Raw genomic sequence first — 17,989 nt, forward strand, 5'->3', positions numbered from 1 at the left:
AAAGTGTATTTATTGTTTCGTGTTATGAAATAATTGTATTGTTTGTGTGTTTTCGTGTTCCAGATGCCAAAGAGAAGCAGAAAGTCTTAGAGAATTTTTTAGCACTTGTGCTCTGAGTGAGAAAAGAAACTTGTTTATCCGAAAATCCGAAGAGTGACGGTTTCAGAATCAAATGTTTGGCTGAATGAATGAATATACATGAAAACTGCTCCTGAATCAATCTGAGTGGTTTATTTAAACTTTGCTGGAAATAAAATATGAATACCCTGATTTACTCCCAGAATGAACCAAACATCAAAAAAATCAATAAATGAAACTTTGTCAGATAGAAACTTCTGAACACCTGCTAGAATTTGCATCTGTAACTTTAACGTTTATAAAGTTTTAAATGGAAAAGGGATAAAAACAATGTGGTTCATTCGACCTGTAGGAGATCTGCTGCCCTGAGGGCTCCTTGGTCCTAGGAACTAGGATTCCTACGGTTTTAGGTATTATCATGACATTATTAGTTTTACTATTTTGACATTTGTGTATAGTACAGTACGTCTTTCGGGTAGCCTTGGAAGTGCCCCACCCTCCTGGAAACCATCCAATCGGTGGCAACAATTTACGATTTCAAACGGAGCCGGCGCAGCGGTGGTCTCAGTAACTCATCAGACAATGTGTTTGAGTCTTCCTTGTTGCCAGCAGCAAAGAGAAAGAGATCAACTCAAACGAAAAAGCACGGGCGTAGAGAGCCCCCCAGCTCAGCGCCGCAGGCGTTGAGTGGCGCCGCCTACAGGGCTCCCGCTATGTACGTACTCACACAGAGGCTGAGCAGCCGAGGGGTGGGGGCGGGGGTGAGAGGGGTCTTACCGTCGTCCATGTCGGGCAGGATGGCGACCCTGGAGCTGGGGAACTCGGGGCCGAGGCGCCCCCCGATGGCCATGCTGAGCGTGACGTTGAAGCTCTCCTCGTCCTCGTACAGCGAGTCGTCGATGATGACCACGCGGCACGGCTTCTCCGCCTCCCCGGCGCCGAACCGCAGCACGCTGTGGTGCTCCTCCGCCCGAGAGATGTAGTCCGAGTAGGACAGCACCGCGGAGGGGACGGTGCCTGTGGCCGAGCCTGGAGCGGAACCAGAACCAGAACCAGGAGGTTGAGGATGAGAACCACTTAAAACGACTAATAACCATTTCCCCATTTGTCAACTTTTAACCCAAAACGAACAAAATGACTTAAAATGCAGAAACAACAATAAATAAATAGATACACATAACACCATCGGTATGACCATCGGAAAGTGCACAAATAATAATAATAACAAAAATGATAACATAATATAGAAGATAAGATAAAATACAAAATTGAAAAATAAAAAATAAAAATAATGATTAAAGTGATGTTGTGTGTAGTAACTTTGAATGAATTTATCAAATATTGTAGAACCGAAGAACTAAAAAAGAATTCAATGACCGTATGGTGAGCCATGTCACCCATGTCGGACTGAGCGGATACTCAACTGAATGAAATCAAGGGCTCGGCGAGGTTCTGTCGCCATGGTTACCTTGCTGGGTGGAGCAGACCACCATCAGCTCCTGGCCGACGTCTCCGCTCCTGCGCACGGGGATGAGCAGCTCGCCGACGCCCTCCTCCACCTGGAAGACGGACGCGGGGAAGAAGACGGTGGATTCTGCAGGAAGGGAGGGGGCGGTTAGGAAGGAGGTGCATCTGCATCTGTACCGAGTCACACACAGGGATGTTCTACCGCTCTGTTCTCACCATCTCTCTCTCTCTGGTCATGTAAACATACTGTGTTTTCCATGTAAATAAAGAGAGAGAGGATCTGCTCCCACATTAACAAGCAGAGTCAACCAGGCTCTCGCTCCTCCTTCCGGGGCGTGGGGCCTCAAGCTGCTGTGTTGGCTGGTGGAGGTGTAGAAGGTCTTGGCTGTTGCAGGGGCTGCTTGGAGGGGTGACCTGGCTCCTGGGCCGCTGGACGGTGCTGGCGGTGGCTGTCAGGTGGAGCAGCTAGCTGCCCTTATCCGGGGAGGTTGCTGAGGCTGCTTCCCTAACGGGTGCTTTGGCACCTGCTGGTGGCTCCAGTGCACCTTCGGACGGCCCTTCTGTGTCCCTTACCCGTGCAGGAGAGTCCCTGTTCAGGTGCCACTGTGGCAGGTCCACCTACCACACGCCACCCCAGGGGCATTTTCAGGGACCTCCGGCACAGTCACAGACGATTGGTTGAGAACATATCAGTTTTATGAGAGAGTGGGCTGGGTGGAACAAGCCCGGAGCAGATAGACACGTGTCACGACACGTGCTCCTCTCCTGTGTGTGTGGGGATGGGGATTTTACCTGCTGCTCATTGATTACTCTAACGAGCAACAGGCGTACAGCCACACGGATCCTGGGCCCAGGTACCTAGACCCAAGACAGGTGTGGCTTCTCAAACCACACCCCCCCCCCCCCCCCCCCCACACCACACTGGCATTCTATTCATGTTTCCAGCTGCTCAGTGTTCTGTCTGTCCATGCTTCCAGCCTCACCGAGGTTTAAAATGTGACAAGAAGCACATTTATTATCAGCTCTGCTGCTCCGTCTCTGAAAGGCAGAGCAGGAAAAACGTCTGAATAAAGAGACGGGAGCTCGGATGGGGATGGTTTGTTTGCTGATACCAACCGACTGGAAGCCTCTTATCACCGAGAGACAATGTTCCACTCACTCCGTTTAGTAAAAAAACACTGTGTTTGTTGGAAAACATTGAAAAGCTGCAGCAGAGAGATTGAGGGAGCTCTGGACGGAGAAGAATAACAGTCGACGAGCTCTGTCACGGTCACAAAATCTTATAATGAATTGTCATTTTTATTGACATTGAACATTGGAAAATAAGAATTCAGGTAAACTGTTCATTTGCCTCCACCCTGATGGAAACTGATGGAAATGCAACTAGTTCACTTCTTTTTTAAGTTTTATTTCTGACATTGGTGTAAAATTCCCCTGAAGTTTTTGATGGAAACATATAATTATGGGATGTAACGATTTAACAAAATTATTACAATCTGCTCAAACGATTGTGATTGATTATCAACGTGTAAGTGTGACAGCTCCATCCAAACGAGAATTTTAAGACAATCTTAAAACCGTGGCTACAAGTAGAATGTGAAGCAGGTGAGTTTCAGGTGATTTTGTGGAATCGTTTGATTCCAATGTTTGTTTCCATCCAAAATCAAATCAATGTTAGAAATAATGAAATAAATAAAATGTGAATCAGGTGATGAGGCAAATTCATATTTTCCAATAAACAAAGTCAATGAATGTCTCTGCATCATGAAGTGGATGTGTTTTATTCCACCGTTTTAGGCTTATACTGTGTTAAACACAATTCAGCAATTGCTATTTCCCTGCAGGGATAATAAAGTGTGAACTATAATCTGACCTCTGACCGAATCTAATATGACCTTGAATATGATCTAATCTCACCTCTAATCTGACATCTAATCTGAGCTCTAATCTCACCTCTAATCTGACCTCTATCTCTCTTACCTCTAATGTAATTTGACCTCTAATCTGACCTCTAATATTATTTTATCTGACTTCAAATATAATCTAATAAAACCTGTAAGGTAATCGGATCTCTAATATTATCAAATGTAATCTAATCTGACCTCTAATCTAATTGAATATGACCCCTAATATAAATTTATGACCACTAATATTACCTAATTTGACCTCTAATCGACCTTTAATCTGACCTCTAATCTAATATAATATGACCTCTAAACAGACCTCCCATGTGTTCAAGTTCAAGAAGTTAGATTATGCACATTTTAATATTTTTAGAGTTTTAAGAGCTTATTGTGCGTAATCACTGGGTGACATTTCACTGCATATGCATACATATACATATGTATGGCCGTATGTATACGTATGTGACTAATAATCTCCTGAATTTGAATTTGATTCCCAATCTAATTTTATCTCACCTCTAATCGTATCTAATCTGACATTTTATCTAATCTGACCTCTAATCTATTCTGATTCAAGTCAAATCAAATCTAATAACTGTAATATAATATATATGACCTGTTATATAATATTCATACCTCTAATATATAATCTGACCTTTAATCTAATCTGACCTCTCATACACTCTAATCTGATCTCAAATTCAATCTGATCTCTAATCTGATCTGACCTTTTATCTAATATGATCTGACCTTTAATATAATCAAATCAAACCTGTTATCTAATCTGATCTCTAATCTAATCTGAGCTCTAATATAATTTGACCTCTAATCCATCTGATCTCTCATCTAATCTAATATGACCTCAAACACAATCTAATTAAACCTCTAAATTAAAATGACCTCTAATCTGACCTGTAATCAAATCTAATATGACCTGTAATCTAATATGACCTCCAATCTAATCTATCCTCTAATCTAATTTTATTTGACCTCTGATATGACCTCTAATCTGACCTTTTACCTGATCTCTAATCTAATCTCACCTCAAATCTTATTTGATCTCTAATCTAATCTAATCTCAAATCTAATCGGACCTCTAATCAAATGTAAAGTTGTTGAATCTAATCTGATCTCTAATCTCATTTGACCTCTAATCTCATCTGATCTCTAATATGATCTAATCTAGTCTGACCTCTAATCTAATGTCTAATTTTATTTAATCTAATCTGATCTTTAATCTAATTTGATCTCTAATATATTCTAATCTAGTCTGATTTCTAATCTAATCTGATCTCTAATCTAATTTGATCTAATCTCTAATCTAATCTGATCTCTAATACAATATAATCTAATATGACCTCTCAACGAATCTGATCTAGAATCTACTCTAATGTTCTGTAATCTAATCTAATGTGATCTGTAATCTAATCTCTTATATAATCTGATCTCTAATCTAATCTGATCTCTAATCTAATCCATCTGAATCTGATCTGAAACACCCTCAGTACACAGCAGCTGCCCCCAGTATCAGTGAAATGCGAGCTGCAGCCTTTCCACCGACCGTCGTCGGGGTCCAGGATCTCCACCGTGGCGGCTTGGGGGAACTCCAGCGCCGCCATGACGGCCTCGGACAGAACGATCTGGAAGCTCTCAGAGCCCTCGAACTCGCCGTCCCCCAGGATCCGGACCCTCCAGCCGGCTGTCGTCTGGCCCGGGTTGAACTGGACCTGCTTCTGGGACTTCCCACGGAAGTCCTTGTCCTTCTTGGCCGTGCCGTCTTTGGTGCCGATGCCTGGACGGGAGAACAAAGACAACGGATCAGATCAAGATAAATTAAGAACTGATGATCCTCTGCTTCAGCTGCTCAGTCACCAAGAGAAGCCGGAACATTTTTGAATAATGACAGCAGGGGACACGGGGCAGGGTTGAGGAAAATGGACTTCATCAGACACAGTTTGGGGCTAGAACCCTGGAAAAATACATCCCAATGTAATCCCACTCTGAATGAGAAGCAGACGGCCTTGGGCAGGGGGCGGCGGCAGCTAATACCACGGAGACGAATAACCGCCAGAAATTTCACTGATTGCTGAAAGTTCAGGAAAATAATAAAAGAAAGCAGAAAATTATTCAGAAAATAATAAACAAGCAGGCGGTGAGTGAATGAAAGGCTGAGCAGGACGAGTGTTTCCTCAGGCCTGGATGCGAGGAAGAAGAATGAAGGAAATGTAAGAGAGAGAAGGAGGAAAAGAGCGAGGACGACAAAATGACAGAGTGAGCGAGGGAGAGGGAGAGGGAGAGAGAAAGAGAGAGAAGGATGGAGAAAAAGAGAGAGAGGGAATGAGAAAGAGTGGGAGAGAGAGAGAGATAGAGAAGATGGAGAAAAAGAGAGAGAGGGAGAGAGAGAGAGATAGAGAGGGAGCGAGAAAAAGAGAGAGGGGGAGAGAGAGAGAGGGAGTGAGAAAAAGAGAGATATAGAAAGAGAGAGAGAGGGAGGGAGAGAGATAGAGAAGGATGGAGAAAAAGGGAGAGAGAGAGAGAGAGGGAGGCAAACAAACAGGCAAAATGAATGTAGTTTGGTTTGCATGCAGCAGTGAGATGACGGAGCCGCAGAAGAAATGAATGAGTTTGGTTTTGAAGAGTTTGTCCATTTCCTTGGTGGAAGTGAGAAGACGGCGGCGGTGGAGCTTTGATGCCCCGGCGCAGACGTCAGGGACACTAATGAAGTCCAAAAAAAAAGAAAAGCACCTTTCTTCAAAGGGTTTGTGTCGCAGAGAGCCGGAGCGGGTGTCTCTCAGTTTGGGATGTGACCTGATGCGGCATCACTGAGGCTCGTTGCCGGGCGGTGCTGCGTGTGGTGGGTGGTGCTGGACGGCGCTGGTGCACGGAGCCTCCACCTGCACGTGCACGCTGAGCTCTGAAGCAGCGGCGCGCCCGCTCCCCAGATCAGACGCCGCTTCGCCGCACAAATGCCTGGTGTCCGGGCGGCGGATCGGTCCTCGCTGCGTCTCGAGGCCGAGGCGGGTGGAGGGAAACTGACGAGCTCCTCATCAGCACCTTCAGCTTCAGACCTCCACCTCACCCTGACATACATGCCCTTATTTGGCGTTCCTAACTTCCCTTGGCGTTACGCACATGCCCTTATTTGGAGTTCCTCCTTCCCCGGGTGTGACGTATATGCCCTTATTTGGAGTTCCTCCTTTGCTGGCTCAATTCACCCGTCTCCGTGAAACAAATGCCGGTAAATCTCCAGTGGGACCTCGTGAGCCCGAGTGGTTGGTAAAAAAATTGGCAACAAGCTGCAGAAGCGTGGAGTCCCTGGGTGGAAAGATATTTCATTCATTTCCAACGATGGATACAGAATGAAAACAAAAGTGGCACGAGTCAAATACAAAATGTTAGATATGAAGTTATATATGAAGAATTCTCGGCCTCGTCATTTGACATTTTGAAAAAATGTAAAGACTTATGCAACTGAAAAACAAGTGCACTGAGCCAAGGAAGGAAGAACAAAAAGAGCAAAAAGTCAACATCGCATCTTATCTCATTAAATTCTCTTATCTCCTCAACTGGATTCATACATTCCTGTCAGTGTGGAGACTTTCTTTCAATGCAATTCCTCATTAGTTGATGTTTGAAAAAACCTAAAATGTACTTTTCTTGCAGTGGCAAAAGGAATTGTATGTCCTTTTCTAAATTGCTTGATCATTAATGATTCATGAATCATCAAGAAATGATGTTTTTGCTTGATGAGATCTTTTTTTTTTTAATTGTCCCTGAACAGCTTCTGTATTCACAGGCACACTACAGTCACTGGGTGCAACAGGACATGTGTTTATGGGATGTTAAATAAGAAGGGCAATGAAAAGTTCATTTACACAGGTTTTCACTTGTGTTCCAAACACAGGCCTTGTTAACGGAGCGATGAGTCGGTAAAAACATCGGGATCGTCACGGTTACGTGCTTTCTTCTACGCAGTCGCCGTCCTGAGTCCTCAGAGCCGAGCGGCTTCACTTACTGAATTTTAAACAGGCGGGGCAGGGTCATTAATATCACATGCATATGTATTTACAGTTCATTAAAGCATCTTTAAAAGGTTTGGATAAAGCACTGGAATGTACGTGCAGCGGATCAGGACGAAAGAAGCAAAATAAAAATGATTAAAAGCAAATCAAACAGAGTTGCTTGGTGTTGTTGCGGCGGTGAGCTCCTCGTACTGTACGTGCTCATTAAAGCAGCTCGGCTCAGGTTGTTTACTTTTACTCTTCATTTCATCATTTCTTTCACATCTTTCTTGCAATTAATCCGGGAATAAAATATATATATATATAAATGAACATACTTTCACCTCCAATTATGAACTCATTCCTGCTCCTCCTGCGTCCTGCGCCCGTTGCCAGGCACGTCGTCAGGACGCCACCTGACGCCGCCCGGCGCCTCACGCTGTGAAGTGTGTAATTTGAGGCCTCGGAAAGGTCGGACACATTTGCATTTCTCGGCAGGGACGTTTCATTAGTCAGCGGCTACAAAGCAAACACAGATGGAGACGAGGGCTCCACCTTCGGCGGGTGGTGCGGAGGAAGTGGAGACGGAATAAAAATCAGAATAAGAGGCAGTTTGGCTGTGAGTCGGAATTCCAGACGCCCGTAAACCCTTTGGGACTGTGTCTCTCTCTGAGTCCGTCCTCTGGGAGGCACCGCCCCGTCCCGTTGTGTGCACGGAGGGTAAATGCCGGCCCCCGGGGGGAGGGGTCAGAGGTCACGACCCGCGTGACCCCGGAGGGTGTCTGGGCCACCCCTGGGTGTCCTGAAGGGCTGCGAAGCGAGCGAACAGCCAAACAAAACGCGTTTGATGAGATGTCGTTGCAAGAAGCAAAGAACGTCTGAAATGTGATTTATCGTGGGTGCATCGGGCGGGGCCCCAGGGGGCCCCCTAGGGCCCGTTCAGGGAACGACGCCGTGACGGAGGGAAATCCGTAGGGAGTTTTTTAACCGACTCCAACCCGTGTTCGGGTGGAGGTGAGGTGTGAGCTGCACTTACTGACGAAGGAGGTCTCGCCCAGGTAGCCCCTCCTCTTCAGCACCACCTCCAGGAACTTGGAGTCTTCGTCCACCACGTAGTGCTCCTTCTCCAGGGAGATCCACGCCCAGTTGAGACGGAACTGCTGGTTCCTCAGCCGGTTCCCCCCTGAACACACACACACACACACACACACGATGAGTCCTAAACAACAAATACAGGGGCGTCACGCTCCACCCTCCTGGACTGGAGGGTGGAGCGTGAGCAGCAGATATTGACAACAAGCTGAGCAGGTTGACAGAGCAGCGTCCGGACTGGAACGGTTCTGGGATCGGTTTCCAGGATCCGACGTTGAGCTGGAAATGGAAGCGAACAGCAGAAACCCTGCGTCTGGAATGAAGATGAGAAGGCGTCTGTTTCCTGTTTCCTGTTTCCTGTCTGAACCGAGATGTTTCACCGCCGGCGTTTGAAGCCGTGTTCAAAGGCGGCGGCTTTTAGTCCTGGAGGGCAGCACGGTGCCATCTGACCACACACACACACAGTGTCCTCCCTCTGCCCAGGGTCAGGGAGGTGAGCGACCAAGTAGCTGATGACACATTTTAACAGCTGTGTGCGTGTGTGTGTGTGCGTGTGTGTGTGTGTGCGTGCGTGTGTGCGTGTGTTCGCGTGTGCGTGCGTGTGTTCACGTGTGTGTGTGTGTGTGTGCGTGCGTGTGTTCGCGTGTGCGTGTGTTCACGTGTGTGCGTGTGCGTGTGTTCACGTGTGTGCGTGTGCGTGTGTTCACGTGTGTGTGTGTGCGTGTGTTCGCGTGTGCGTGCGTGTGTGTGTGTGTGTGCGTGTGTTCACGTGTGTGTGCGTGCGTGTGTGCGTGTGTTCGCGTGTGCGTGCGTGTGTGTGTGTGTGTGTGTGTGCGTGTGTTCACGTGTGTGTGCGTGCGTGTGTGCGTGTGTTCGCGTGTGCGTGCGTGCGTGCGCCCCGTCGGGGCTGCGTGCGTGTGTGCGTGTGCGTGTGTGTGTGTGTGTGCTCGCGTGTGCGTGCGTGTGTGTGTGTGTGTGCGCGTGTTCGCGTGTGCGCTCGTGTGTGTGCGTGTGTGTGCCCAGGTGAGATCCCTGCTGCACCTGTTCAAAGTCGTTGTCGTCATTTCTCCTCAAGCCGCTCGGAGCAGAACTGGGGGCAGAGCTGAGGCGTCAGAGCCGTCGTCATGGAGCTGAGCTGCACGTTTCCCACAAGTGAAGGACGTTTGTGGCTGAAATGACGCCTTCACTTCCTGTTTCACTTCCTGTTTCTCTTCTTGTTTCACTTCCTGTTTTACTTCCTGTTTTACTTCCTGTTTCTCTTCTTGTTTCACTTCCTGTTTCTCTTCTTGTTTCACTTCCTGTTTCTCTTCTTGTTTCTCGTCTCGTCATTTGAAAGAGAAAATAATTGGGGGGGGGGTCCTTACTGACGTTAGGTGGAGGAAACCCCATGTGAGAACATGCAAACTCCCAGAAAGGCTCCTGTTTGGGAGATAACCCACCAGAGTACGGTGCCACCAGCGCCCCAGGCGGGAATCGAACCCAGGACCTTCTTGCTGTGAGGCACAAGTGCAATGCACTGTGCCACGAGGTGGAGTAGAGGTGGAGTAGAAGCAGAGTAGAGGTGGGGGAGAGGTGGAGGCTTGGCTGAACACAGTGGTCTGAACATCATCGCTGACCTGGGATCAGACTGAACAAAGGTCTTGACCAGTGACAGTGTTTCCTGTTTCCCTTTCACTGATTAACATGAAGATCTACGCAGACTGAGTCACCTGCAAACTACTACGGGTACAAGTATGAGAACAACTACGAGTAAAGCTCAAATAGTTTAGGGGAAAGAGGTGTCAGATCAAACTGGAGTCGTCTGATGAAGATAACGCTGCGAGGTGAAGACGGACCGAAGCTGGAACTGATTATTTTTCATTCAAATCCAAAATGAAAAAATGAGTCTTATCTTATGGCTTTGCAGAATTCATATAATCATAATTAAAATATAATTTATTCATTACATTCATTGCGGCTGTTTTTTATCCCAGGCCTTATTAAAATGTTATTCACAGTAAAACCTGCAGCACACTTGGAAGCGTAGCGCTCTGCTGCAGCTTCTCACTGCGCTTCCTACTCCAACAGGAGAAGCAGGAATTAACCTGTTGGAGGTGAAACAGTGTTTACACGTCTGTTTCACCAAAACAAAGAGCCACAAACGGTGTTTTAGCTTTTCTGACCGGGTCGTCTCCCTGTCCCAGAGCCAGTACCTCTCAGCTCTTTAAAATCAGAGCTGCAGACCTTTTGTCTTGCACTGCACTGTCACTTTTATGCATTCCATGTCTTCTATGTTTTATCTTCATGCATTCTTATTCCTTTTATAATGTGTTTCTTTTTACTTTGTCTTCATGCCTTTGATGCTCGCCTTGCCTTACATCCACTCTAACTTTAGAGACTAGAAACAGGAAGTTGTGCGGCCAGCCTTGTGTAGCCGACGTCACGCTCTGGACGCAGTGGAACAGCAGGAGTTATGAAAGGAGCTTGAAAGTCTTTGTTGTTTTCGCAGCGCGGCCTCGCTACGTGCGGCTGAGCCGCCAACCTGACCCCGCCACGACCCCCGAGCGCCGGGTCTGTCCACGGCTTTAAACGTCTCCAGCAGCAAGTCACACATTGAAGGGGTCTGCAGGGGACGGGGGCCTCCTGGGAGCTCCGCCTCACCTCCCTCCTCCACTTGGCTCATGGCCAGCGGGGTGGGGTGGGGGTGGGGGGCGATGGACCCTGGCACGGACTCTGCTGTTTACACCACATCGTTGATACTAAGTCGATGGAAAGTCGTTTCAGGACGACGGTGAAAATAAATGATTTGTGCCTCACGCCGTCCAGCGCTGGGCAACCCCATCACAGAGCTCTGTGCACATTGCAGCAACATATAGCGCAGAATTATTTACCAGACTGTGAATGTTCTGCACCTCTCGGGTGAATCACTTCAACGCCTGCGCGCTGGTCAAACCGTTCAGACACAAATAAAAAGCCGGAGGCATCGGTTCTTCCTTTTTTCATACCGAGCCACATCTGAGGAGAGTGAACGTTGACTTGAGTCCACGGCAAACATGGGATGCCAAGCAGGTAAAAGGTTTATATTAAGTAAATATTGAGCCAAGCGCAGCGTGGCCTTTGGAAAGCCGGGGGGTGGAGGTGCTTGTTCCCAGCGGAGGCTCCACTCCTCCAGATTTCATTCTAATTAAGATAAGCAGGAGGTTGGAGTAAGTCCACTTCAAAGAGCCCCGAGGAGAAGTCCAGAGCTAATCTTTAACGGCTGCTTCCAGCGCCGAGCCTCAGTGTGATCTACAATGTTGCTGTTTCTCACACGTTGCAGCTCGTGAGTCACGAGAAGCTTTTCACATAACACCACCGTTCATTACTTCCACAGCAATTTAAATGTAAATAACCCGTCCTGCACAGTAGAACAAAGTCAACGACGTGACATTAAAGCGGTTTGAATTGAGTTGTTGATTTGAGTTAAAAACCAAATAAATCGGCAGCAGCGTCGTGCCCTCGTCACGCCGTGCAGAGTGTTGCCGGTGTTGGCAACCGTGTTGCTCTGGAGGGGACCGCCGGCTCCAAGGGATTAAAAATACTTATGCAATAGTAAGTACTGCGTCACCTCATCCCCCTTAAGGCCAGGCTCCACATTGATGGTTGCCCGGTTGCCACGCAACCAGATTGTGGCCGTAGTCAACCGTCTGGTGCACTCATCAGTTTGGACACGTTCAAACTGAACCAAAGGATAAAAAACAAAGTCGACTTCAGTCAAGATATCGACGATCGCATCGTTCAACTTAAAACAAGACAAACTGGTCAAAAACATGATACAGTATGACCAAAATGTTCCGCTCCCAATTCTTGATATATCACTTTCTTAATATTGAAATATGGATTAATTATATGGGTTGATTATCATTAAATTATAAAATGAGTAAAATTTGGCTCCATTTGGTCATTCTTGGCAGCTGATGAATAGTTGCCAACTTGGCAACCATTTCTAAAAGTTGTTGACGGGCCCTGACAGCGTTCAGTCGTCCAACAAAGCAGCAAGTACAGTAGAAACACATGCACTGTTCTCTGGCATCGCAGGGCCTGCGACCGGGGCCCGAGGGGCCCGAGGAGGGCAGAGGCATGGGAGTGTCTGGTGCCAGCATCGTGCATGTCGTTTCTACACACACACACACACACACACACACACACACACACACACACACACACACACACACACACACACACACACACACACACACACACACACACACACACGGTGCAGGAGGCCCTTATTTGGTCACCAGCACGGAGTGCATGGCCTGAATGCCTGTGCATGATGCTCATCCAGCCAGGCACCAGGCAGACAGGCAGACAGACAGGCAGGCAGGCAGGCAGGCAGGCAGGCAGACAGACAAACAGACAAACAGACATACAGACTGGCGGCTCGGTGCCCAAAGAGCCAGCACTGCACTGATTAGAAGGATAAAGGGGGCGCAGGCCTCTTTAATGGAAACAAAGCATCTAAAAATACTGGATGATCACACACAACCTTGAATGACCTTGAGACAAAACCCTTCCATCAACTGAGAACCAGGCTCCACCGGGACAAAGCTTGAGTGGAATGCATATAGACAACATAGAGACCTGAATTAAGTATTACCAGTCATGAATGTAAGTTCTGCAGCCGGGAAGCAGAAGACACTTCTGTTTTTATCAGCAAGGACGCTACAGGATTTCAACTTTGCATAACCTCTTCACATGCAGCTGTGAATGAGCATTCTATTCCTATAGGAACCCCATAATGAGCACGCTGTACGTGCATGTGTGGAGGGCTTTCTGTTATCGGAGTTGATTAAGAAAGAAAAGCCTCCCTGATATTCAGACATATTTTCCAACATTTACGTTGATGTAGCTTCACATGTCCTTCAGCTTCCCCCGCGTCGCAGCTCACACGGCCACGAGGACGACCGAGACAATGCACCTGTTCCTACTGACAGTGAGCTCATCACAATACGGGGAGATCGAACATGCCCTTTTAAAGCTGCGGCCGGGGGGAACCTGTCATTAATTGGCAGCGACGCGTGGATGCTGCGGGGGAGTGGCCTCGCTCGCACGCCGTGCGTTCGGCTGAATCCGGAAAATGCAAGAGAATGTTTTGTTTTTTTCCCTGTGAAGAGGAAAGGATTTATGGAGCACACAGAAGGGCAGGGCCGAGGGAAAATGCTGCTTCAAGGTTACAGCGCAAAGCGAACATCCAGATAAATGAGAATAGAAGATAAGTCTGTTTGCAGGCCACGTAATTATGCTCTTAGAAAACAGCTCCCCCCCCAGCCCTGTTTGTCGGCCAAAAATAGATTTATACTCACTGCTGAGAGCCGAAATGTTTTCACTAGTTTGCTTTTGACTACCACACATTTCTACTACACTATCTGTTCTTTATGGGAATTTAAAGAGAGGGATTGCAAGATGCCGGTAAACTATAGTGATTTAACGTTTGAAATATATGTGAAAAGAAGACAAGGAGCATTATTTAAGAGTTCATTACAATAGAGACACTAGTGTGGAGATGTCTGTCGACTGAACCACGTTGTGAACCACACTGACACCTCAAGACCTCCCTGTTAAGGCAAAGAGGAGATGATAAGCCTGCAGAAGGAGAGAAAGCACAAGTTGGCAGAGAGAGAGAGAGAAATAGAGAGAGGGAGAGGTGGTCTAATCACCATGAAGCCAGTATCAACAGCAGTGTGGAGATCTGGCCCCAGGTTGAAAGATTTACAGCTGTTATGATTTCAGCCTCCTCTCCTGGCAGAACCTTCCGGGAAAGTGGAACGCCATAAATTTGCCCGCTCTGTCGGCTCCATTAGGATGGCTGTTGCCGCCATGGCCGCCGTGGCCACGAGGACACAGTGGTCAGTCTGCAGGGACGTCAGAGGAAGAGAAAAGGTCTGAAATAAAGGCCGGAGGTGACTGAACAAAAGCTGGTGGGTCAAGGAGCCTTGAAAGACTTGAGGTAGCCGGCACTTTGGTCTCAGCGGGGGGAGCTCTTTGAGGACAGCATCTAAACTACTATTCTTTAAAGGTGATTGAACCTTTAGAATTTGCAGTGCAGTGGTTGTTTCTTTTCCCCTAGCGCCTTGAGACCTCAATGACCGAGGGGCCGTTCTGTTTCTGGTTTCCCTGCTACCTGGAGAAAGGTTCCTGCCGTTAAAAGTCCTTTGCTTTGCTTAAAGAGGAGACAGAACAACAGCATCTGAACAGAATCCGGTCAGAGTGATTACATTTTGAAGAAAGACGTAGACGCAGGCTTTATAGGGAACAATATGCCAACGTGAAGCACTTAATAGCCCATTGTTCTCCCTGTCCCAGTACTCGCTCCCTCCTTTGATTCCAAATTGTAGTCTGAGGTTGTTGCGGCAACCCTTTGGAAACTCCTTCCCTGGATCACAAAAGCAGGAGCCCCATGCTTGTGTGGAATTCCAAGGGTTACTATTTCAGATGGGGCTCCTTTATTTGTGGCCCAGGGGAGCGAGTGGCAGAGGAAGTACAGTGATTGCATGGAGAGGTCAGCGCTGTCCTGGGAGTCCACTCCATGCTCCAGTGCCCGAACACACTGCCGTGGGTGTTGTAGCCATGCCTGGCTAACACCCTGTGGACAATCACGTAGGGACACACTTAGCGTCCTGCAATCCCATTGTGTTCATGGCAAATCCTGGAAAGTCACATTTTATTCTCAATCAAAAACTGGAAAATGCATCAAGGAGCATCCAAGAGGTCCATTGTTTCGAGAATCTGCCTTCGGGACAAAGGTTGAGGTCTTTACACTTTAAAACTAAGAGGTCACTAAAAAGCTTTGTGCCGACATGTGGGAGGCTAAACAACAAGCAGCTAAGAACACAAATTGGCTACTAGACTTGTTCCCTTGGAAAAAATAAGGTTGTTCTATTGTATTCTCTTCCATTTATTAATTTCATTTCATTTCATCCTAGCACCTTGTGAAAGACCTTCGAAAGAAGGTCAATAACGTCAATGTGGCTGGAAATCACTGGCATAATGTACATGCAAAACCCCTGCTCTTTTAAGTGTAATCCTATTAGGTGTGCCTGAGAATATTAGTTCAAGCAGTGTCTTTCAGAAGACCTTCAGGATTAGCCAGCAGCCCCGTCCTGGACGCCCAGCGCTGCAGAACATGGGCTCCATCATGTGCTGATTAACATGCTCAAGGTAGAAAACAAAAACGGCAAGAGATGTCATATTTTCAGACTTTTTGCACAGCCCTAGGTTCCTAATCCTACACGCTCCAAAATGTACCTTCCTCTGGCTCCATGTTCATAGGCAACCAGCAGGATTGAAGCTATATCGGTTTATAGATTTAAAGATGAAATGTGGACAACTCTGTCCAAGGGAAAGAATAAATCAATTCGCCAACCTTGGTTTAAGGACACGGTCCAGCAGAGGAGTGAACGTTATCGCTGAGGGCTTTCCGGTTTGGAATTCAGAAGTGAGGTCAGACAGAGAAGTTCTCCATTGCCCTGGCAAGACCTTCCCGCCTGTCAGAGATGATTCCGTCTCTCCAGCGTCTTAATTACTTAATGAACCACACGGCAAAGCGAGTAAGAGTCTCAACTCCGAGTAACAAGGGAAATAACAACAAAAGCTGCTTTCACCGCCGCAGGGCGTACCTCGGTCCTGGCAAATAAAGGTCATCGCAAATTAAATATTGGGAGTACCTCGCTCATTACTGGTCAATTATGCGTGACCGCTCTGTGGCCACAGCACTTACTTTGTGGCCTCAAGCAGCGTGCACACATTTCCACTGAATGAAAGACTCTCAGCAACACAAAAGACTCAGCTAATCAGGCCGAAGCTGGATGAAGTGTTGGCACATTCACACACCACTCCTCAAAATCCTCTGTGGTGGAAGACTTTATAGTCTTATAACTATTACCCCATATTCTTTAGATATTGTATTCCTTAGATGGTCCTTTTTAATCTTATTTTCTCCTCCGGCAGGCCCTGTCCTCAGTCTGCACACTCTGAGCATCCTGTATCATCTTGTGGCTTCTTGTGTGTGTTTCTAAGCTTTTTATCTTCAGCCTTCCCTCCCCTTTCCTGCGCTTTTTCTCTTCTTACTCAAGAAACTGCTCTCTGAAACGGAATAATTCTCCAGTGGATCCTATTCCACCCTTCAGAGTGTGAACTGTACTGTGCTCATTTAACTTCTGCAGAAATAAACCCCTTTAAAATCTCGGCGTGTCTCCCGATAGCGGAAACGGGTTTACCTCACAAAACGCGCAACGGAATTTCTCGACACCTTTAAATGCGTTCCGTGTTCCAAAAGGACCATGCAGATTGTCTGCTTGTTGAACAAGCCTCGTCTGTCTCTCAGTCCCGTCCCGGGTGTAAAGACGAGCTCAACGCCGTCTTCAGGCGACGGAACCAAGTGCCGCAGCATCCCGGGAGGAGAAGGCAGCGAGTTGTGAGCGAGGCATGTGCTAGAGACGTCTCTGTGGCAGACAAGGGGGGCGTGGTTAAGCCACCTCTGCAGGGGCCGGGACCGGCTTGGCCGTGGCGGCGCAGCTTTTCCGGGTCTGCCCAACCAGCCTATTTAGCGCTGAATGGTCGGATCCGGCTGGCAGAGTCTTCTTATAATGTTGTTCTGTCTTTCAGTGGGAAGTGGAGGCGCAGCAGGCGGAAACGTCTGCGGTCCGGAGCACAGCCACTAGAAACAAACTGTTCATTCCCTTTATGTTATGTTCCTGTGTTGCCAGCGAACCTTTCTGTTGTCCACATGAATAAAGTCCCCGCCATGTCGGCGATTCACTGCCGGAACGACTCAGTCTCCCTCCCTAGACCTGTACATGTGGGTAGAGACGCCCACAGCCTTGAACCGTTCTTCTGTTTTAAGAGTAAAAACAGCTAAATACCGGAGGGAAGACAGCGTTGGCAGCTTCCGGGCTTGCTTTGATTCTACAGATTGGGGTGTCTTCACCGTCTCAGCACCTACTACCGGCACTAGCTACAGTGGAAACGGCTCCCCTCTTGGGTCAGGGAGCTGAGCTGAGCTAAGCTGCAGCAAGATGCCCCCCTTCTACACAGACGACGTCCACAAATTTCTCCAGAAGATTGCAGTGCTGGAAACCAAAATTCAGAAGTGAACATGGAAGTGAATGGACTATGTGGTAACGACACGACATGGACTCAAAACAGTGGACAAGATAATGCTAACACACGGCTAATTAGCACTAACAAGACGACCAAGAAAGAGGAGGTACCGGGTCATACATCTCCTCCCTGGGACTCTCCCGGTGCTAAGGAAATGAGAGGCCAACTAACAGGCAATGCCCAGCGCCCTGAGATCTGTGATGCGAGCGGCCTCTTCAACCCCTGTCCTTAGTAGGACACAACCGTGGACATGTACGAAAGAAAGAACTAGCAACAAACCTCCCCAACAACCAGGTGCGCAACTGTAGAACAGATCTGCTCCACTGC

General features: G+C 47.5%; 1 protein-coding gene across 1 annotated transcript in view; it reads right to left on the reverse strand.

Moving 5' to 3' along the window:
- Window positions 1-17,989, reverse strand: part of LOC307235276 (FRAS1-related extracellular matrix protein 2-like) — a gene marked incomplete at its 5' end in the record, with an annotated part of 60,201 nt that overhangs the window by 26,294 nt on the left and 15,918 nt on the right. Inside the window, 4 exons of the mRNA XM_080007310.1 lie at window positions 856-1,107; window positions 1,547-1,672; window positions 5,011-5,241; window positions 8,487-8,633. Of these exons, the coding sequence (XP_079863436.1) occupies window positions 856-1,107; window positions 1,547-1,672; window positions 5,011-5,241; window positions 8,487-8,633 (756 nt within the window). The remainder of the gene's footprint in view (window positions 1-855; window positions 1,108-1,546; window positions 1,673-5,010; window positions 5,242-8,486; window positions 8,634-17,989) is intronic.

The sequence above is a fragment of the Zeus faber genome, assembly GCF_960531495.2.
Source record: "Zeus faber genome assembly, chromosome: 9".
NCBI classification, from domain to species: domain Eukaryota; kingdom Metazoa; phylum Chordata; class Actinopteri; order Zeiformes; family Zeidae; genus Zeus; species Zeus faber.